At 44.4% G+C, this 22,640-nt stretch overlaps 1 protein-coding gene across 4 annotated transcripts in view; it reads left to right on the top strand.

The window, feature by feature from the left end:
• SRGAP3 (SLIT-ROBO Rho GTPase activating protein 3) overlaps positions 1 to 22,640 on the top strand; it is a 255,082-nt gene that overhangs the window by 218,112 nt on the left and 14,330 nt on the right. For all 4 annotated transcript variants that reach the window (XR_013830247.1, XM_079934821.1, XM_079934823.1 and 1 more), the window contains 4 exons: positions 410 to 544; positions 4,075 to 4,180; positions 4,381 to 4,608; positions 7,444 to 7,523. Coding sequence is in view for 3 of the 4 variants with exons in the window: in XM_079934821.1 (XP_079790947.1) it covers positions 410 to 544; positions 4,075 to 4,180; positions 4,381 to 4,608; positions 7,444 to 7,523 (549 nt within the window). In the remaining variant the exon portion in view is untranslated. The remainder of the gene's footprint in view (positions 1 to 409; positions 545 to 4,074; positions 4,181 to 4,380; positions 4,609 to 7,443; positions 7,524 to 22,640) is intronic.

Raw genomic sequence — 22,640 nt, 5'->3', positions numbered from 1 at the left:
TTTGGAACTCTTGTTAATTTTCTTAGGTGTAATACACGGTTACGTAGGGGAATAGCCTTATGCTGAGGAGGAACATGTTGAAGTATTTAGCAGTGATGTGTTGTAATGTCTACAAAACACTCTCAAATAATTGAGCAGTACTAAATATAAGTAGAGAAATGGAGGGAGAGCAAATATGGCAAGATGAGTGTAACTGTAGGGTGACGGATGTTCATTATTTTAATTCTACAGCGTTGTTAGAGGTTGGAGCAGTTTCAGAATCCGCTGCAGGGAGCACCCTAAGCATGCTGTGTGGCGGAGGCTGTCACATCTGTCCTCCAGTTCAGGCTGGGCCAGGTCACCTCTTCCACCATCTGCACACACCCTGCCCCCTTACTGAGCTGAATCGTCATCTCCTGTTTCCCCTTAGGTGAAGACCCGCTTGTGGATGATCAAAATGAACGAGATATCAATTCAGTCGCTGGCGTTCTAAAACTGTATTTCCGAGGACTGGAAAACCCACTCTTTCCTAAGGAAAGGTTTCAAGATTTGATATCTACTATTAGTAAGTATTTCCCAGGTGGAATGATCAATTTCTTGACCAATCTTTATTGAAGCTGCACTCCAGGCTCATCGCTGCAGGGGAGGGGTGCCTTGAAAGAAGCCATATGACTCTTGTCTTCATGGAACTTAAAACCTAGTTGTGGAAATAACAAGATGGTTTATAATAGAAGGACTCATGGGCATGGTACACCTCTGGGTATGGGAGGAGCTCAGAAGAGAAGAGGCAGAGGGAGCCTTGGTTTCTCAGATCACAGCTGACGGAGAATGATGTGAGTAGAGTCTTCGGGGAGGAGTGGACTCAGGGATCCTAGGAAGGGTTGGGGACACACAGATCAATGGGACCAGCAGGAGGGTGTCCCAGCCAGTACATGGTGTAAGATGCTGGAAGGGTCCGATGGAGCAAGAAAGGGAAGACCTTGAATGCCTTGCAAGGATTCCAGAGCTTTTCCCCTTGGGTTACAGGGAGCCATGGAAGGTTTGGGAGTCAGGTCAGCAATATGGCAAACAGGGAAATGATGAAAATAAGTTGATTGTGGGCTTCCTCTGACATCACTAGCCATGAGAGTCCTTCTTGACTAGTATTTCTGTGGATAAAGGCAGGAGCCCAATCTAGGGGCTGAAGTAAAGGCACCTTGACTGTAAGATGCCAAAATCCACGACAATCTTTTGGGAGTATTTTTTTAAATAAACTTTTAATTTTAGAATATTAGAATGTTAGTATTTTGGAATAAACTCTTTTTTTTTTTTAATAAACTCTTTGAGTTACAGAAAAGTTGCCCCACACCCCGTTTCACTAGGGATGCTTCTCACAATGTTCTGAGGGATATTTGCAGCCAGGGAAGTGCCCCAGGAGGTGACAAGAGCCTAGGGAGGCTTGAACCCTCTTATTTGTCTTGTGTGAAAGGCGCTTCCTCCACTCTTTTGCCCCCCGACTACTTCCTGCTTATCTTTCCTGATCCACTTCAGGCTCCAGACCACCTCTCAGAAATCCCAGGCCACAGAGGCCCATCCCTGTCTGAGCCGTGTGTCACCTGCTCAGCCAGTATTTCCAGAAGCTCCAATAGACCAGTTCCTGAGCGGACAAGGTGTTTGGCCCCTGGTACAAGATCATGGCATTGTGCACCTTGAATGACAGTGTGAGAGGAAAAGTCCCTCCTCAGTTCCCTCCCAAAGCCTTGGTTACATCAAGGAGTGACACCCCCTCTGCCCCCAACATACAAGTCAATCTCCCTGCTAAACAGAGAGAGCAGGGCCTCAGTCTCAGAAACTTTTGTATAAAACAATGTCTACCTATAATTTGGTAGCATTGTTTTGCTTTCATTGTATCTCTTTTTATGTTACCTTCTAATTATGGCAAGTGATCCTGGTTTCTCCTTTACAGAGTGAGGTAAGGTCTCCTTTTTTTTTTTTCTTTTTGCAGTACACGGGCCTCTCACTGTTGTGGCCTCTCCCGTTGCGGAGCACAGGCTCCAGATGCGCAGGCTCAGTGGCCATGGCTCACGGGCCCAGCTGCTCTGCGGCATGTGTGATCTTCCCGGACCGGGGCACGAACCCGTGTCCCCTGCATTGGCAGGCAGACTCTCAACCACTGCACCACCAGGGAAGCCCAAGGTCTCCTTTTTTAAAGAAATGTATTTAAGAAAACAGTATTAATAAACAGTAGTGGAGGTGGTCTAGGGCAGTGTGACTGAAGCCAAGGACATGGAGGGGCCTGTATGGGGGGCAGTGGACTCGATATGTGTGCCAGAGCCTTCCACTCTGTGTGGAGGCCTTGGTGAGGTGCCAGACCTTGAAGGTAGGCTGGAGCATGCCAGGTGGAGAAGAGAGATCACCAGGGTGTGCAAAGGCCTGGAGCAGGAGAGCCTTCGTGTGTTTGGGTGGAGGGGTGGGGGGTGGCTAAGGTGGCCTGGCACAGTTCTTCTGCAGGGCACTACTGGCACTTTGGGTAGAGCAGTGCCTTCTTGTGTGTCCCACACATTCAGGACCCTTAGCACCTTGGCCCCTGGATCCCAAATGCCAGTGGCACCCTCCAGTCACTGCAACAACCCCAGAGAATGCCCCACATATTTGTGAATGCCCCACATATTTGTTAGTGCCCCAGAGGTGCACACCCACTTCATCTGAGAAGCATGGCTCTCAGTCATCTTCAGATACTTGGAGAAGGGGCGGCAGCTGGGAGGTGAAGCAGGCAAGGGTGGTTGAAGCTGCATCATGAAGGGCCTTGGATACAGAGGAGAAAGGGGGAAGCTGTGTTTTAAAAGGAACGTGCTGACAGGATCTGGAGGCTGGAGAGAGGAGGGGCTGAGTGAGAAAAACATGTTTTTCTCTGAAAAAGAAACTGACATGGGTTTATGCATCAGCCCTGCAGATAATCTTTGGAGCTTTGGTAGCTCACTCTTAGCCTGAGCTTTCTCTCGCTACAGAGAAAAGCCCACAAAGCACTTTTTTCTCCTTACCAAGCCCAATTTGCTGCCCCCAACTCTGGCTTGACTGATTAAATGTCTGTATCTCTAGGGGTGACCTGAAAATGGGGGTCAGAGACAAGAGCCCAGGAATCACCAGGCTCTTTGACCAATATACAGCTCAGGAGGTGGTTATTTATTCAGTGTTCATTTCCTGAGCACCTACTCTGTGCCAGGCCTGTGCTGCAGCTGGTGTTTTTAAAGAGTCTAATAAAACCTGGTCCCTGCCTGTGTTCATCAGGACTCATAGGCTACAGGTGACAGAAACTCAGCTTACACTGACTTAACCCCTAAAAGGGAATGTAGTGGCTCATATATCTGAAAAGTTAAGGCCCAGCTGGACTCAGACCTCACACGACATCTTCAGGAATCTGTCCCCTCCAGCTCTGTGGTGACTGCACTCCCGGACACCATCTTCTTTCCTGGGAGCCCCCAGCTGCTCCTCTACCCAGTTGCAAGAGGGAACTTCTCTCTAGGTTTCTCCAGCTGAGTCCCAAGGATCAACCCTGATTTGTTCTGATTAGGCCATGGACCCCTTTCCTGGGCCCAGCCCTGTGGCTAGGGGAATTTGATGCTCTGATTGGCCAGGCCAGGGTCACATTTCCATCCCTGGAACTGAGAGTAAAACTGCCTCCCCCTGGGCTTCCCTGGTGGTGCAGTGGTTAAGAATCTGCCTGCCAACGCAGGGGACACGGTTTGATCCCTAGTCTGGGAAGATCCCGCATGCCGCAGAGCAACTAAGCCTGTGCACCACAACTACTGGGCCCATGCGCCACAACTACTGAAGCCCGCGTGCCTAGAGCCCTTGCTCTGCAACAAGAGAAGCCACCACAATGAGAAGCCCGCACACCACAACCAAGAGTAGCCCCCGCTTGCTGCAACTAGAGAAAGCCCATGTGCAGCAACGAAGACCCAACACAGCCAAAAATAAATAAATTAATTAAAACAAAACAAAAAACCTGCCTCCCCCTGAACCACGTGGGCTGATCTCACAGGTGGGACTCACAGATGTCAGCTACTTGGCTCTCTGATGATGAAAGGCGCCCTGAAAAGTCCCTTTGTGTTACAGAACTGGAGAACCCAGCTGAGAGGGTGCACCAGATCCAACAAATCCTCATCACCCTTCCCCGCGTGGTCATCGTGGTCATGAGATACCTCTTCGCTTTCCTCAACCAGTGAGTTGCCCAGCCAAGGGGGGGACCCCCTCTTTGACTCAGCCCTGGCCTCCTTTGGGAGGGGGTGTCCTGAGGTTTGTAGGTACAACTGTTCCTAGAACATGGGACCCTCCTGAACGTGAGTAGAGCCCCTAAGAGAAAGAAACCACGGGGGAGGATTCACCTTTCCCTGGTGACTTGTGGGTACTCCTTTCTTGTAGCCTCTCGCAATATAGTGACGAGAACATGATGGATCCCTACAACCTGGCCATCTGCTTCGGGCCCACCCTCATGCACATCCCCGATGGGCAAGACCCTGTGTCCTGCCAGGCACACGTCAACGAAGTCATCAAAACCATCATCATCCACCATGAAGCCATCTTCCCCAGCCCCCGGGAGCTAGAGGGACCTGTGTATGAAAAATGCATGGCTGGAGGGGAAGAATATTGGTAAGATTCCATTCTTCTTAATATTATTATTATCATCGTTGTTGTTGTTACTGTTGAACCAGAACAGTAAGAAACCCTTTGATTTTCTTACTGCTTTTTAGTCTGTACTCCCATATATATTTTCTCATTTGAGCTTCGCACCAGCCTTATACGAGGGATAGGTACATCAGCCAAGACTGTCTTGATTTATAAGGGACAGAAATACAACTAAACTGGCTTAAGCCAATTGGGAATTTAGTTTTAACTAAATAAAGTCTGGGATCATGGCTTTAGGTATAGCTGGATCCAGGAGTTCAACTATTATCATCAGGACTCAGTCCTGCAATTCCCAGCCCCTGGCTGCTTTCTTCTACATTGGCTTCATTCTCAGGCAGCCTCTCCCTTGGTAGTTTCAAAGAGGCATCTGGTAACGCCAGTTTAGAGCCTGTTCTCTCACCATCCCCAGTGGAAAAAGAGCTTCTCCTTCCCAAATGTTTTAACACAAGTCCAAGAATTACGTCTCCTCCTGAGGCTTGGGTCTGGTGAACTAATCACATCGATTAGGAGATGTATGTAATGCTGTCATTGGCCAGGTGAGCTGCAAGCCCATCGCAGGCAGCAGGGGTTGGATAATCCCCACCTCAGCCTCTTAAACTGAGAATGACACTTCCCACCCTTGTCCCCTACCATCTAGAGTTCTCTTTTCCTGGCAAAGTTTGCTCACTTTCTTTGAGAGCTCCACACCAGGCCAGCAGGTGCTAGTTGGGCACCTCTGTGTACCTGGTGCTACACTGGGTCTTGGGAGAAATATTTTAGAATCTTATCAAACTCAGGGCTGACTACCTTCCCCAGGCTAAGACCTGAAAATACGGTGAAAATAGAACATTTCTGTGAAGACAGAAAATTCAGAACACCAACTGACAAAAACCAAAGGGTTCCTACTCTTTCTTTCTTCCCAATCCAGGACAACACACAGCTGTATGTTTAGGTATTACCCACACTGCTTTCAGCCAGATGCCTACAGGGGAGTTACTCTTTTGATTGTCAGAGCGTTCCTGGACTCTTGCCTCGCTTTAGTTCTGTGGGCATATTTGGGCAGCGGCTTCAAAGAAGGGAAACGTTCCAGCCTCCTTGTTTCTCTGCAACACTTCTCTGCATAGAAACACCGGGCCACAGCTCTCTAATCTCATCTGAGGCACCTGGAGCCAGTCTGTCCCTGATCTGTAACAGAAATCCTACAACCAGCAAGCACACTTTTTAGACAAAGGAAGCTTTTCAACTTTATCGCTTTTGCGGCCATTACCAGTTTTCTTTTCTTGCCGCAGTATATATAATTAGTGCTCTGGGAAGGCACGTACAGATCTTAGCATACTTACCAAAGCACTACATACAGTAACCACACTTTTCTTAATCCCATTTGTGCCCCATGAGAAAGGAAAACTAATTACATGGTAATTTTGGAGGAGTGTTCAAAGCCAAAAAGGAGGATTTGGTTGAGGGTCTCATCACAGTGGACAACATTCATTCACCAAATGGTTACTGAGCATCTGTCCTGGGCCAGGCCCTGGGCTGAGGAGTAGGGATGTAACCTGACCAGGAGTAACCCCTGAGACAGGGAGGAGGAAACAGGCAGTTCTAGGAGTAGGGGCCCTGGAGCCAATGTAGGGAGGTCAAGAAAGGCTTCCTGGAGGAAACACGGAGACTTGACTGAGACCTGAAGGATGAACTGGGTCAGCCAGGTGAGAGCGGGCAAAGAATGTGCTAGGCCTGGAGCATGCAATAAAATGAAAAGTGTTCTGTATGCCTGCAGTGTTGCATGTGACGAGAGAATGGTGAGAGAGGAGGCCCCACAGGCCGGCAGGAGCCAGGTTATGAAAGGTCTTAAGCCATTGTGCAGAGTCTGGAACTTATCCAGGAGAATTTTTCATAATAAAGTCCGTTTTCCTTTAAATGGTATTGTAAATGTCACCTTCAAGAAGCCTTCCTTGACACCCTATGTAGGTCCCCTCTCCTGTTCTTGTCTCTGCTCATTTGTGCCTATATAATATATTTCAACTTGTAGCACTTCTGTTTCTCAGCCCATGAGGGCAGAGTTTGTGTCCACGTTACCCGTCAATGCATCCCTCTTACCTAGCACCATGCCTGGCGTAGATTAAGACTCAATCAATGGTTTGATTAAAAAAAAACTGATTGGCTCACTATGTGAATGCACCCTGGCCTTAAGAAGCTTACAATCCAGTGAGGGGGCAGCAGCTGATGAAATTATCCCAGTGCATTAGTGACAGAATTTGATGGTCCTGGACTCACTCTACCCCTAAGCCCATCATGGCTGCCAGCCTGCTCGCCACCTGGGCTGATGTGGATTTTGCACGCAGCACCATGAGGCAGCCCCTAGGAACCCACTCCTTGGGAGCTTCACCCACCTCGCTGAGCTTGTCACCTCTGCTGCAAGACAGGCAGGGAGCCAGGCCAGATGGATGACTCTCAGTACTTCCAAAGTTCCTTCTGCTCTGGCCTGAGGTCCTTCTGAGGAAAAACGTCGGTGTTTTACTGCCTTCTAGATCTTACAGAATACTTAGGCACTGACGGCCTTTCCCAAGAAGACAGCCCAGCAAATTTCAGGGCTGGGGTCAGTTGGGGGATGGTATTCAGGGAATCTTCCCAATGGGTGAGGGGGCTGGGAGTGGTTTTCTGTTAGGAAGGTCTGCGGGTGGTCAGATCAAAAACTGGGATGAAGTGGGCCTGGCCTGATCTGGGTCAAGGCTCAGAGGTGGGCTAGGCCGGCGCCTGCGGGAGGCTGAGGGCAGCGTGAGGTACAAAGCCCCCCAGGAGTCCCCTCCCTATGTTTCCTTGCAGCGACAGCCCACACAGCGAGCCAGGGACCATCGACGAAGTTGACCACGACAATGGCACCGAGCCTCACACCAGTGATGAAGGTGAGTGAGGGGGAATCGGGGCGAGGAACTCACCTGGGGCCTCTCCTGCTGACTCATGCCTGCCCACCTGCTGGGCTGACCCATGTAACCTCCACCCATCCTGCTTTGGAAGTCAGCACGTCATCCTCTGATGCAGACAGCGACCCAGAAAGACCTCCAGTCCACTGCATCCCCACACGGCTTGCCTCCTTCCCTTCTGTGTCCTGCCTGGCCTGAGTGCAAATCCTAAGTGACAAGAGTTTCCTAAGTAGGAAGCAGGCTTTGTCCTCTGTCCCTCCCCTGTTGGGGGTCTGTTCTGTGCCTGGCCTGAGCTGGGACCTGGGGCACATCAATGAACCAGACATGGGTCATCAAGGCGTTCCTGGTCTTGTCACCTGACAGGTCGAGAGCAGCTCCCCACCATGCAGAGTGACAATGCCAGGCTACAGGGGTGACCCAGTGCGGTGGGTACCCCGAAGGCGAGGCCAAACTGTGGTGACCCAGGGAAGTGTTAGCATGTAGAGAGAGAAAGGCCAGCCTGGGCTCTGAGGGACTCCTCAGACCTTCCACCCCTCTAGACAAGGAAATAAAATCAGGTTTGTCTCTAGGGAGCCTGGACAGTACAGGCAAGCAGTCTGGATAATATGGGCCTGGAGCCAGCATTTCCATTAGGCAGATCAGGCACAGTGCCCAGGGCCCACGATGCTTTCAGGGCCCATGAAAACGTTTTAATTTTTTTTTAATAATAAGAAAAAAGAGAATATGAGCCTGGATTATATTCATCTCTGTACAATGCAGTTGTAAGATATAATTTTTGATGTTTCTTTTAGTGGAGGAAGGGGCCCATGCAAGCCCAGGTGCCAAGGGCCTGAGAGTCACAACACCTCCCGATGTTGACTGAGCACAGCCCTCCTTTCTCCCTGTGATAGTCTCACTTTTAAAAAATCATTATTCAGCAGTTCTCTTATTGACCTTTGTGTTTGTCTTGTGGGACAGTCCCAGGCCCTGCTGGCCACCATTTTTGTCAGGAGAACTGGGTATCTCCTCAGGTGACGTTTCTGGGAGTTGGCATAAAAGGCAAGACTGATAGGTGGGTTTTCATATTCTAGTGGGACTATTTCAGTTTCCAGCCACAGAACCTCCAACTCAAACTGACTTAAGCCTAAAAGGGATTCAGATCATATACTTGAAAGTCCCAGGGTAGGCGTGGCTTCAGGCATAGCTGGATCCAGGAGCTTAGTAGAGCTTGTCAGGAATGTGTCTCCACCTTGCCGTTCTGCTTCCCTCTGTGTTGGCTTCATCCTCAGGTAGGATCTCCCTGTGTGGTGGTCTCTGGCAACTCCAGGCTTTCCTCATCCTTTTACCCAAAGTCACAGTGGAAGAGAGCTTCCTTTTCAGAATGGTTCCAAGAAAGCTGCTGGGATGAAGTCTCACTGCATTGCCTTGAGTCACGCACCGAGGCGAGAACCAGTCACTGTGGCCCGAGAGGGAGCTGATGGGTCGGACCTGGGTCCCAGGGCAGGAAAGCACATCTAGGCACAGTGTTCAGCTCTGCCAGAATCCTCAGAGGCTGAAGTCATCCTGAGCTGAGGAAAGTGTCCTGCAGAGCCTTTGTTTTGAGATATGAAGGCTGCCACCTTCTGCTTGTTTGCAGTGGTTTGCTTTTCTCTGTTCTTCCTTTCCTCTCTTTTCCTACCACCTCCGATCCACCCTCTTCCTCTATCACTTTTAACAGCCCCCCTTCTCGTTCTCTCCATCTGTTGCTTGTTTATTCCCGTGTGTGTGTGTGTGTGTGTGTGCGCACGCATGCGTGTGCACGCAGCTCTTGTTCTAGATCTTGCTCTCAGCCTCTCTTCTTCCACTGGTGGAAAACACCTCTTGTCCAACAAGTTAGACTGAGTTTTCAGCACTGAGACCTGTGGGGGCTGCTGGTGGAGGCAGACACATCTGTGAGGAAGTGGGTCAGGTGCCCTCTGAGGAGCCTTGCAGCCTTCCTGGGGCACCCACTTTTGGGGGGCTGAGGTCGCTGTCAGTCACCCTGCACCTGCTGTGTTTCCCCACAGCTCCTCACTGGGGGTGGAAGGTGCTGTGGGCATCAGGACTGAGGAGGGGGAAGGCCAGAGAGCACGGGGCTTGCTGCCACAGGACACACCTGGCAGGCTTCACCCCCACCAAGAAAACCCCCAGAAAATGCTGCCTTGACCCCTCAGAGCAGAGGCACACAGGTCCCTGGAAGGGGATAGATCAGAGCCTTGTGTCTGCTTCTCCAGGAGATACTGCCCCTATTGTTATTTGTCATGCTGCTGGTTTCTGAGAATGACAAAGGTAGGAAGAATCGTCCTGGAAGGACAGTGGTTCTCCCTGGGAGAGCGAGTTCAGGGAAGACTCTCTCTGTATCCTGTGTGTTGGTGTGGGTGCTGAACCATGGACGTTCTCTGGAGAAAAACTAATTGCGTTGTCAAATGTTTACATTCATGCCAACTCCAGCTGAAACAGTCATAGAAATGTTGAGCTGCAGGAATGGTCAAGGGGGCACTGGACTCGAGACCTTTATGGCCATGTGATCTTTGATAAGCCACATAACCTCTGGCCTTGGTCTCCTTATCTGTAAAATGGGAATGGCAGCAGCAAGAGAATTGTGGTCTAGGTTAAAATGAGGTGACATACATGAAAGAGCTTAGCACAGTGCTTGGGACCACTAGATGGCTAGGAAACATCAATTGACTGTGTATCCAGTGTAAATCTTTCCTGGTCCTGATAAAGAAACCGAGTCCAAAGAATTTTATTGATGTAACTATTTATTGGCAGCCTAACTGCCTGATTTCTTACCTACTTCCCTCTAAGACATTTCATGTAGGGGATCCATTGGTATCTTCGTCTCTCTTGAAAGTACCCTGTATGAATGGAGCCCAGCCCTTCAAAGGTCAAATAGGCCATAACACCACAACTCCACGTCCTTGTATTCGATGGCTCACCCAATGAGTGACCGAAGTGGAGGACCAAGTCAGTTGTTTGAGAGTCTCCTGCCTTTGCTGTCTCAGCAGATTCTGCACCTAACTGATGCCCGCTGCCCTGTCTTGAGTCTATAACACATCATGGGTGTGAGTGTGGAAAATCCATTTGTGCTTGCTCTTCCTGTCTCCAAGACTTAGGAAGAAACGATGGTTAGGCTAAGAACCCTTGATTGTCGGAAATAAACAATGAAAACATTAAGGCAGCCAGTCAGTAGCAACTTTATTAATACAATGCTAAATGAGGAAGCAGACTGCCAGACAAAGAAACCACTGAAACTGGTAACAGAAACGTGCTCATATAGTTAAAATATGCACCATCATCCTTTCATTGATATTTTCCCCAAATTCGCCAAATTGTCTTTGACTCCTTGCACATCATCTACATCTAGAAAGCCATTAAACCATTAACTCTTTGCACACATCAGGTATCCATAAATGGGCTTTAGGAGGCCCATTACAGGCAAAATTTATTTCTGTAGGAACGTGTGCCTCTGAGAAGAGGTCCACAGTTTTCATCAGATTGTTCTAGGCATTGACTAGAAATCAGGGTAAGATTTTTACTTGTTTCTAAAATATTGGTTCCCAGTATCTTCTTTAATAAAAAAATTTCAAACACACTGAAAAGTTGAAGATAATTGTACAGTGAACAGCCATATAACTACCACTTAGTTTCTACAATTGGTAACATTTTGCTTTATTTGCTTTTTCATGTATCTGTCTACCCATCCGTCAATCCATCTTATTTTGTGATTTATTTATTTATTTATCTATCTATCTATCTATCTATTTTTGCCTGCATTGGGTCTTCGTTGCTACGCACAGGCTTTTTCTAGTTGCGGCGAGCGGGGGCTACTGTTCGTTGCGGTGCGCCGGCTTCTCATCGCAGTGGTTTCTCTTGTTGTGGCGCACGGGGTCTAGAGCGCAGGCTCAGTAGTTGTGGCACACGGGCTTAGTTGCTCTGCAGCATGTGGGATCCTCCTGAACTAGGGCTCGAACCCGTGTCCCCTGTATTGGCAGGCGGATTCCTAACCACTGCACCACCAGGGAAGTCCCTCCATCTTATTTTTAACACATTGCAAAGTAAGTTTCAGTCATCACTGAATGTCTCCCCCAGACACTTCAGCAAGCAAATCATTAAAAAGGGCCAGTATTGTTCATGGTTCGTTTTTTAAAGTAAAATTGCAACACTGAAATGCATAAATTTTAAGTGTTTCATCCGTGAGTTTTTATAAATGCAAAAAATTTGTATAACTCAAACCCCTCTCAAGATACAGAACATTTCCAATACCCCAGAATGTTCCTTCATGCCCTTTCCCACTCAGTCCCTGCCCCAAAAGCCCAAGAAGCAACCACTGATGTGATTTTTTTCCACCAGAGATTTGTGTTGCCTGTTCTAGAACTTCATATAAATAGAATTGTGAAGGGAGTCTTTCTGCTCTGTCTTCTTCCACTCGGCATAATGTTTGGAGATTCATCCATATTGTATGTATTAGGCAAGGTTTTGAGGGTATTAAAATGGTATTTCAGTCAGTTTACACGTGAAAGCCTGATTCTGCCTGAATGATTGCCACTCTGCCCTGTAAGAAATAAAGACAATAGAAAAACGAGAACAGTGGTCACGTCATTATTTCCTCACCGCTAGTGTAGGGATGGTAAACTGGCCAGCACCACGTGCTTAGGCCTGAAACCTGGGTAGGAATCTCACTGCCTCTTTTATTTTAACCATTTTAATGAGATATAATTCACATACCTACAGTTCACCCATTTAAAGTGTACAATTCAGTGGTGTTTAATATATTCACAGATACGTGCAATCATCACCACAGTCAATTTTTGAACATTTTTTTCAAAAAAATGTTATTTTTGAACATTTTCATCACGATGGAAAGGACCCCCATGGCCTTAGCTCTCATCCCTTACTCTCCTTTCCCTCCCACATTTCTCCCCAACCCTAAGCAACCACTAATCTACTTTCTGTCTCTATGTGTTTATCTATTCCAGACATTTCATATAATGAAATCATGCCATATGTGGCCTTTGTATATGGCTTCTTTCACTTAGCATGATGTTTTCAAGGTTCATTCCTGTTGTAGCATGAATCTGGAATTCATTCCTTTCTACGGCTGAATACTATCCCATTGTGTGGACAGACCGTGTTTGGTTTATCCATTTGTCAGTTGATAGACATTTGGGTTGTTTCCACTTTTTGGCTTTTATGAATATTGCTGCTGTAAACATTTGTATACAACTTTTATGCAGCCATATGTTTTCATTAAAAAAAGCATCATAAATTGAAATTATTATTCTTTACCCCACTGAATGATCTTGGCCCCCTTGTAAAAAATCATCTGGCCATAGATGTATAGGTTTATTTCTGGACTCTCAGTTTTATTCCACTGATCCGTATGTATATCCTTGTTCCAGTACAATATTGTCTTGATTACTGTTGCTTTGTAGTGTGTTTGTTCTTCTTTATCAAGATTGTTCTTCTTTTTCAAGATTGTTTTGGCTATACTGGGGTTAGACCAAACATTTAGACCAAACAGCTGGGGTTCTGATGGTGATTGCGTTGGATTTGTACATCAATTTGGGAGTAGTGTCATCTTAAGTGCTATGTCTCTGATCCATGAACATAGGATGTTTTTGAATTTTTTATATCTTATTTAATTTCTTTCAACAATAATTTGTAGTTTTCAGAATATGAGTTTTACACTTCTTTTGTTAAATTTATTCCTCAGTATTTTATTCTTTTTGATGCTAATCAAAAGATGGAATTGTGTACTTAATTTCATGTTGAATTGTTCATTACAAGTGTATAGAAATACAATTGATCTTAATAATTGTTCTTGTAACCTGCAACCTTGCTGAACTTGTTCATTCATTCAAATAGTTTTTAGTGAGTTCCTTATGATTTTCTATATACAAGATCATAGCATCTGTGAATAGACATAGTTTTACTTCTTCTTTTCCAATCTGGGTGCTTTTTATTTCTTTTCTTTGCCCAATTGCCCTGGCTAGAACCACCAGTACAATGTTGATTACAGGTGATGAGAATGGACATCCTTGCCTTGCGCCTGACCTGAGGGGGAAAGCATCCAGTATTTCACTGTTAAGTATGATGTTAGTTGTAGGTTTGTCATAGATGCCATTTATCAGGTTGAAGAAGATCCCTTCTCTTCCTGGTTTGCTGAGTGTTTTTATCATGTTGGCTTTTGCCAAATGCTTTTTCTTCATCTACTGAGATGATGATGTGATTTTTTTGGTTTTTTATTCTATTGATTGATATATTACATTAATTGATGGGGGCGATGTTAAACCAATTTTGCATTCCTTGGATAAATTCCACTTGGGTGTGGCACAAAATTCTTTTTATATGTTACTGGATTCAGTTTTCTAGTATTTTGTTAAAGATTTTTGCACACATATTCATGAGATATTGGTCTACAGTTTTCTTGCGACATCTTTGTCTGATTTGGGTATAAGATTAATACTGACCTCATAAAATGAGTTGGGAAGCGTTTCCTCCTCTTCTAGTTTTTGAAAGAGTTTGTGAAGAATCGTTATTAATTCTTTAAATGTTTGGTCTAATTTAGCAGCAAAACTGTCTGGGCCTAGACATTTCTTTGCGGGTGGGTAGTTTGGTCTTTTTTTTTTTTAAACTGTTTCAATCTCTTTATTTGTTATAGGTCTCTACAGATTTCCTATTTTTTCTTAAGTTAGTTTCAGTAGTTTGTGTCTTTATAGGAATTTGTTCATTTCATCTAACTTATTCAGTTTACTCACATACAGATGTTCACAATATTGCTTTATAATCCTTTTTTCTTTCTGTAAGGTTGGCCATAATGTCCCTTTTTCATTTCTGATTCTAGTGATTTGAGTCTTCTCTTTTTTTCTTGATCATTGTAGCTAAAGGTTTGTCAATCTGTTTGATCTTTTTAAAGAACCAGGCTTTGGTTTAATTGACCTTGTCTATAATTTATCTATTCTCTATTTCATTAATTTCTACTCTGATCTTTATTATTTCCTTCCTTGCTTTAAGTATATTTTGCTCTTCCTTTTTCCAGTGACTTACAGTGGAAGTTTAAGCTATTGACTTGAGCTCTACTTTTTCTTAATACAGGTGTTTACAGCTATAAATTTCTAAGCACTGCTTTAGCTGCATCGCATACATTTTGGTATGTTGTGTCTTCATTTTCATTCATCTCAAAGTATTTTCTGATGTCCCTTTTGATCTTTTCTTTGACCATTGGTTATTTAGGAGGACGTTGTTCAATTCTTCATAATTTTGAGTTTCCTACTATTGAGAACTCAGTAGTTTCATTCTATTGTGATTGGAGAAAATACTTTATATTATTTATAGTCTTTTAAATTACCTGAAGTTTGCTTTATGGCCCGGAATATGGCATATCCTAGAGAATGTTCCATGTGCACTTGAGAAGAATGTGTATCCTCTTGTTGTTGGGTGGTGCATCCTATAGATGTATGTTAGGTGTACTTGGTTTATAATGTTAAATTTTCTGTTTCTTTGTTGATCTTGTGTCTAGTTGTTCTGTTCCTTATTGGAAGTAGGGTGTTGAGGTCTCCAATGATTATTTTTTTGAATTATCTGTTTTTCCCTTCATTTCTGACATTATTTGCTTCTTGTATTTTGCTGCTCTATTATTAGAGGCATTATATTTATCATTGTTATATCTCCCTAATGGATTGAACCTTTTGTCATTATAAAATGTACCTCTTTATTTCTAGTAATTTTTCTGTGTTATAGCCTGTGTAGTCTGATATTAGGATAGCCACTCTAGATTTCCTGTGGCTGTAGTTTGCATAATATAGTTTCCCCATCATTTTACTTTTGCTCTAATTGTGTCTTTGAATCTAAAGATGTCTCCTATAGACATCATATAGTTGGATCCTGTTATTTTATCTAGTCTGACAGTCTCTGCATTTTAATTGGATTGTTTAATCCATTCACATTTAATGTTATTATTGACATAGTTGGATTTTTACCTGACGTTTTCCTTTTTTGTTCTCTATGTGTCATGGTTTTTTGTTCCTTTATTTCTTCTTTACTACTTTCTTTTGCATTAAGTATTTTCTAATGTAGTATTTTAATTTTTAAATGATTTTTAAACTGTGTTTAACTATATTTTTGAGTTATTTTTAAGTGGTTGCTCTAGGGCCTGCCATATATGTCCTAACTCTGAGAATGAACTTCAGATTTATACTAGCTTAATTCCAGTAATATGTGAAAATATTACTCATATATAGTTCTATTCCCCTTTCTGTATTTTTGTGGTATTATTGGTATACATATTACATCTGTTAATTTTATAAATGCAGCAGCACATTGTTATAATTTTTTTTTTTACCATCTGTAGCCATTTCCTTAGCCCAGTATAGCTTTGCTCTCACCTCCTTTGTTTTCTATTTGCAAACATATTATACATATATTACATTTCTGTGTGTTATAGGCCCAGCAATACATTATATACATATATTATACACATATTTTTTAGACTTGCTTTTAAAATAAATTAAGAGAAGAAAAGAGAAAAAATATGCATTTATACTCTTTTATGGTTACATAATTATCTTTATTAGTGCTCTCTGTTTTTTCTGTGGATTCAAATTACTATAAGGGTTACTTGTTTTCAACCTGAAAAAACTTCCTTTAGTGTTTCTTATAAGGTAGATTTGCTAGATAACACATTTTGGGTTTTTTTTTTTTTAATCTGAAGATATCCTTATTTTGCCTAACTTTTGAAAGATAGCTTTTCTAGATTTAAGATTCTTGATTGACAGTTATTTTTTGGAGCACTCTTAATGTGGCATCCCACTGTCTTCTGACCTCCATTGTGTCTACTGAAAAGTCAGCTGTTAATCTTATTTGGGTTCCCTGAAAGTGATAAATTATTTTTCTCTTAATGCTTTCAAAATTGTCTCTTAATGCTTTCAAAATTTTCTCTTAATGCTTTCAAAATTGTCTCCACTGAAAGTCTCTGACTATCAGTGTTATTACTGTGATGTGTCTATATGTAGATCTTCTTGCATTTGTCCTACTTGGCATTTGTTCAGCTTCTTAGATGTGTAGGTTATTATTTTTTCAATAAATTTGGGAATTTTTCAGCCATTATTTCTTCAAATATTTTTTCTGTTCATTTTTCTCTTTTCTACTACTCCTATTACACGTATGTTGACACGCTTAATGGTATCCCACATTTCTCTATGGCTTTGTTCATTTTTCTTCCTTCTTTTGTCTCTTGGTTCTTTAGCTTTCATCATTATTTCTATCAATCTGTCTTCAAGTTTGCTAATTCTGTAGCCATTTCAAATCTACTATTGAGCCCCTCTAGTAAATGTTTAATTTCAGTTGCTGTATTTTTTAATTCCAGAATTTTTTTTTTTTTTTTTTTTTGCGGTACGCGGGCCTCTCACTGTTGTGACCTCTCCCGTTGTGGAGCACAGGCTCTGGACGCGCAGGCTCAGCGGCCATGACTCACGGGCCTAGCTGCTCCGTGGCATGTGGGATCTTCCCGGACCGGGGAACGAACCCGTGTCCCCTGCATTGGCAGGTGGACTCTCAACCACTGCACCACCAGGGAAGCCCTAATTCCAGAATTTTTTAATTTATAATTTGTATCTCTTTATTGATATTCTCTATTTGATTTGACATTGTCCTCACACTTTACTTCTGTAATCACGGTTTCCTTTAGCTGAGAACATATTTGTAACAGCTACTTTGATATTTGTTAACTTTGACATCCGGTCATTCTCACAGGCATTTTCTGTTGTCTGCTTTTTATTTACCTCCAGTGTTTGCATCATACTTTTTTTTTTCATACTTTTTGGGTTTTTTTGCATGTTTTCTAATTATTTTTGGTTGGAAACTGGACATTTTAGATAAAATATTATAACAACTCTGGGTACTGGTCCCTACCCTGTGAGGCTTATTTGTTATTTGCTTCTGAGTTTGTTTAACGACTGACTGGACTGTTTCAGTGACATCTGTGTTCCCCTTCCTCCCTCCCCCCATACATACAGTGTTAAGCCTGATGTTACTTCCCAGAGAGGAACAGCTTTGCGTATGCCCACAATCACCTGGGATGACAGTGGTTTTGGTAGGGTTCTCTTTCCCTGACTACATCCAGCTGTTAAACTCCACTAATTGCTGCATGTTTTGCTCTGTTTTTTTTAACATCTTTATTGGAGTATAATTGCTTTACAGTGGTGTGTTAGTTTCTGCTGTACAACAAAGTGAGTCAGCTATATGTATACTTATATCCCCATATCTCCTCCCTCTTGCATCTCCCTCCCACCCTCCCTATCCCACCCCTGTAGGTGGTCACAAAGCACTGAGCTGATCTCCCTGTGCTATGCGGCTGCTTCCCACTAGCTGTTTTACATTTGGTAGTGTATATATGTCCATGCCACTCTCTCACTTTGTCCCAGCTTACCCTTCCCCCTCCCCGTGTCCTCAAGTCCATTCTCTAGTATGTCTGCGTCTTTATTCCCGTCTTGCCCCTAGGTTCTTCATGACCATTTTTTTTTTTTTAGATTCCATATATATGTGTTAGCATATGGTATTTGTTTTTCTCTTTCTGACTTACTTCACTCTGTATGACAGACTCTATGCCATCCACCTCACTACAAATAACTCAATTTCATTTCTTTTTATGGCTGAGTGATATCCATTGTATATATGTGCCACATCTTCTTTATCCATTCATCTGTCGATCGACACTTAGGTTGCTTCCATGTCCTGGCTATTGTAAATATTAACAGTGTCCTCAGTCATAAATTTTTCTACAAACCAATCCAATCAAACTCTGTCTCCTTTGAAGGAATAGTTTCTGAGGTCATTGTTTGGTATTTGTTTTGACCCTAGGAGGGCTCCTCTCAGCTGTCTAATTCTCTGGTTATCTCTTCCAAAATAGTTGACCTACAATCTGGGCTGTATCTACATTAAATCTGTGAACCCGCCCCCAGTGGCCTTTCACCACAATCTCCACCGTTCTTGAGAGCACCCTTAGGCCTAAACTTCTCCAAGCTCTGTTGCAAAGTGAAGTCAATTCCTTTGGGAAGAGAGTAGCAGCTGTTTTGCAGCCTACTTCTTCCCCCAGGCAGAATCTCTGAGGTAGAGGTCTGGAGCTGGGGGTGAGGACAATGGCAAGCTTCTGAGTGACCGCGCATTCTAGGAGCTGAGTGCTTTGTGGAGAGGAAGGCAGCATTCTGAGGCCCTCTCAGCTTGCCTCTTCTCACAAGGAACCATCACCTCATGAGGTGGGGTAAGGGTGATCAGGGCCCGAATATTCTCACTGGTGCTGTGCCCAAGGCAGAACTTCTATTGTGCAAGTGAAGGTTGGGTGGAATGAGGAGCCCTCACCTCTCTACCGTACTCACCTGGGACTTAGCCTCAGCAACAGGTAGCTGGGGGCAGGAGGAGAAACACTGATGTCCTGCTCCTCCTGGGAAGAAAGCCCTCCTGCTGGAAGCTTGGTGGGAGAGGAAGCCGTATATTCGGGCTACAGGAGTCTGAAGTGGAGTCTGCCTCCCTGAGCTTGTGGGTGCTGGTGGAGGGAGGGAGTAGTCTTGGTTCAAATTGCACAGACTCTCACTTTTCTTACCGAATTTTCATAGATTTTCTTGAATAGATGTTTCTTCATTTGTTGTTTGCCTGTAGGACCATTTCCAGAGGCTTTCAGTTGTTGTTTGTTTGCTTGTTTTTGCATTTTTCACAAGTTTCACTGAAGGGTAGATCAGCAGATCTCCCCACAGTGTCCTGCCAGGTTCATCACTCTCCTATCCTCTTAAATAAGATCAAAGCCTTAATACTAGCTGGTGCTGCAGCCAGAGGCAATGAAAGAACCCAAGGTCATGAGTGAACAGAGGAGAAAAGAAGGACCCTGTGGACAGGCCCCAGGTGATTTCATTACTTTGGTTGCAGAGAAGATGAGAGAGAAGAGAGGGCACAGCCATGTTCCTACCCTTTAACGTGGTGACCGTGGCCTCTGATAAATGGTCCTAATGAGATTAGGATTCTCTCTTAAAAGAGGAGAGACAGTGTGTGTGGGGGGGTGGGCGGGGTGGACAGGGGGCAGTGAGGTGATTTGAGAGGGACAGAGCCATCTGCTCTCCCGTGACCTAAAAGGGTCCTCTGTTGTGGCATCATTAGAGAGGGGCATTTGCGCTTCCTCTTGGGTGATAAGTAGAGAAGGATAACGAGTATGGGACTTGCAAAATCTCCAGGCTTCAGATTCTGAAATGAAACCAAAGCTCCAGTCTGTCTTTTCTTCTCCATGTCAGGCCCTGGGCTATTGTAACCACCGCTGAAGTGCTCCTGCCTCCAGCCTCTCCCCTCCAGTCCTTTTCCAATTCTGCAACTGCTCTGCTCCTGGAGTGACTTTTCTAAAGTGTGACTCCAGCCGGGCCTCTACGGGGACAGCCTTCAACCTCTTCTTTAGCTCAGGAATGGCCTCTGTATTTCTTCACTCCCTGTAGGGCCCGTGGGGCACCTACCTGGCCTAACCAGCCTCTCCATAAGCAGGAGTCAAATTGAATACCAGTCATACAGTATGGTATATATGCATATTTATATTTGCACTGTGTCCGTGTAAAGGCCCGGTAGCAGGAATAAGCATATCGTGTTTTAAAAACATCAAGAAGGCTCTATTAATGACACCTGGGACCTGGGCTTAGCTCTCAGCTCATCACTCTCTACTTATATGACTCGCCCCTTGCGTGACAGATCATTTCACCTCAACCTCAGTTTCCTCACCTGTAAAATGAGGATAGTGTGCAGATACTGTTGTGAGGATATCACTTACATGCGATAACATAAGTAGAACCCTGGGCACATGGTAAAAGCTTAATTTGTTCATACAAGTAACAAGTATGTATTGAGTGCCTACTCATCCCAGGGACTGTTGTAAAAGTGGGAAAATAGCAGGAAATAAAATAAAATCCTTGTCTAATGGAGCTCACATTTTAGTAGGAAAAATCAGCAGTAAACAAATTTGGAAACTACAAATTTGTGCACACACACAAAAGTTCAGGTTTTGATCTGATCTATGAAGAAGAATAAAGCAAGAGTGATCTGAAGTTGGTGCTTTTGTAGTTAGTGAAGGGTGGCCAGGAAAGGTCTTGCTGAAGCATTGGCATTTGGGTACAGATCTGAAAGAAATGAGAAAATGGCACACAGTGATCAGTAAATATTTGTGAAATGTGAATGATGCAAATGTCTGGGAAGAAAATATCCCAAGGAAGGCAATAACAAGTGCAAAGGCCCTGTGGCAGGAGTACTTGGCATGTTTTAAAAGCATTAAGAAGGCTCTGTGAATATTTATACTGTAGTTTTTAGGGGTAAAGTGTACTGATGTCTGCAACTTACTTTAAAATTCATTAAAAAATTAGATGGATGGATGGATGGATAGATAGAGGGATGGACAGATATATGCTTATGTTAGTATAGTAAAATGTTCATAGTAGCATTTAGGTGGTAGGTATATGAATATTCACCGTAAAATTCTTTCAACTTTACTTTGTGTTTGAAAAGTATCATAATGCAGTGTTGGCGGAGAAACATCAGGAAGTCTAGTGAGGCTGGAGCAGACTGAGGGAAGGAGAGAGTACAGAGAGAAGGCCACCGAGGTCTCCAGGGCCCAGAGCATGGAGGGCCTCATAAGCTGTGAGGAGACATTTGTGTTTTTTTCTAAGCACAATGGGAAGCCTTCAGAGGGATTTGAACAAGAGAGTTTCATGATCTAATTTATGACTTTAAAAGATCCCTCTGACTGCTGTGGGGAGAAATGCAAGCAAGCATGGAAGCAAGGAGGCCAGGTAGAGGGACAGTGGTGGTCTGGACCAGGGGGGTGGCAGTGGAGGTGGTGAGGCTGGTCAGATTCAGGGGGCAATTTGAAGGAGCTGCTGATGGATTACATATGCATTGCCCAAGAGCAGGGCTTTGGCCTCAGCAGGGCAGATGGTGGTACTGTTTCCTAAGATGGGGAAGATGAGGGAATGAAGTAAGTTTGGGGAGGGGTGTGTGGGAGAGTGGTAAGAGGGAGAATCACATGTTCTATTTTAGGTGTGAAAAAAACAAATAATAGACTTCCTAATAAATGGTAGCTATTATCACTGTTTCTACCCCACACGATTACATAGTGACCTCTGCAAACACACGAGCTCTCTCTTAGCTTGCAGCTCAGCTCTACTCATCTTTTCTTCTTTTCTCCCCCTTACATTTTCCACTTTTCCTCGCTCCTCCACCCGCCACTCCAGACCACCACCAGTGACTGCTGGAGCCTCTGGAAATGAGCAAGCCTCTGCCCGGGTCGGCTCCTTCAAAATTACGGGGGGTGGGATCAGAGGAAGCCCTTGGGGTCAAACCCGAGAGCATGCAGACCGTGGGGTTCAGTTCATGGGCTTGCAAAGCCCTCCGGCCTTTCTGTCTCTGTAGCTAGGCAGACACACAGGTCACCAGGTGGTGCTAACACATGGCTGGTGTGAGATTCAAAGACGCAGCAGAAAGAAGTACGGAGATCTCTCCATTTTACTGAGAAGGTGACTCTGAGTCCAGATCTGAGTTCATTTGACCCATTTAGCCGGGCTGTCATTTTGCATCAACTATGTCAGAACAGCATGTAAAGACATTTGTCAGGTAGCCATCTGGGGAAAGCTGACTTAGCTGTCAGAGGCCTGCTGTCTGCAGAAGGCTGTCCTGGGCACTGAGGGCTGGGTCCACCAAGAGGCCACTGCATCTCATGGGGGCACTGGCCCAGTCTTCTTGAGCCACCTGCTTACAGAGAGGAGTCCTAGTGTGCATGCATGGGTTGGGGATTAACAGGGAGGGATGATTTCCATGCTGCTCATGGCCCTTAGGAGTCATTAGCTCTGGTAACAACAACAACTAACTCTCATATGAAGCTAATTGTGTGCCAGGCACCGTTACAAGCACTTCATGTGTAATAACTCGTTTAATCCTATGACAGCCCTATAAGGTAGGTACTATTATTATCATTCCCATTTTGCAGATGAGGAAATGGAGGCTTAGAAAAGAGAACTAAGTTGTTCAAGGTCACACAGGTAAAAAGTGGCAAAGCCAGGTATCGTGGCTTTGCCACTTTTTACC

The sequence above is a fragment of the Stenella coeruleoalba genome (genome assembly GCF_951394435.1).
Source record: "Stenella coeruleoalba genome assembly, chromosome: 10".
NCBI classification, from domain to species: domain Eukaryota; kingdom Metazoa; phylum Chordata; class Mammalia; order Artiodactyla; family Delphinidae; genus Stenella; species Stenella coeruleoalba.
The sequence above is the reverse complement of the archived record's forward strand: the minus strand, read 5'-3'. Positions and strand labels throughout refer to the sequence as shown.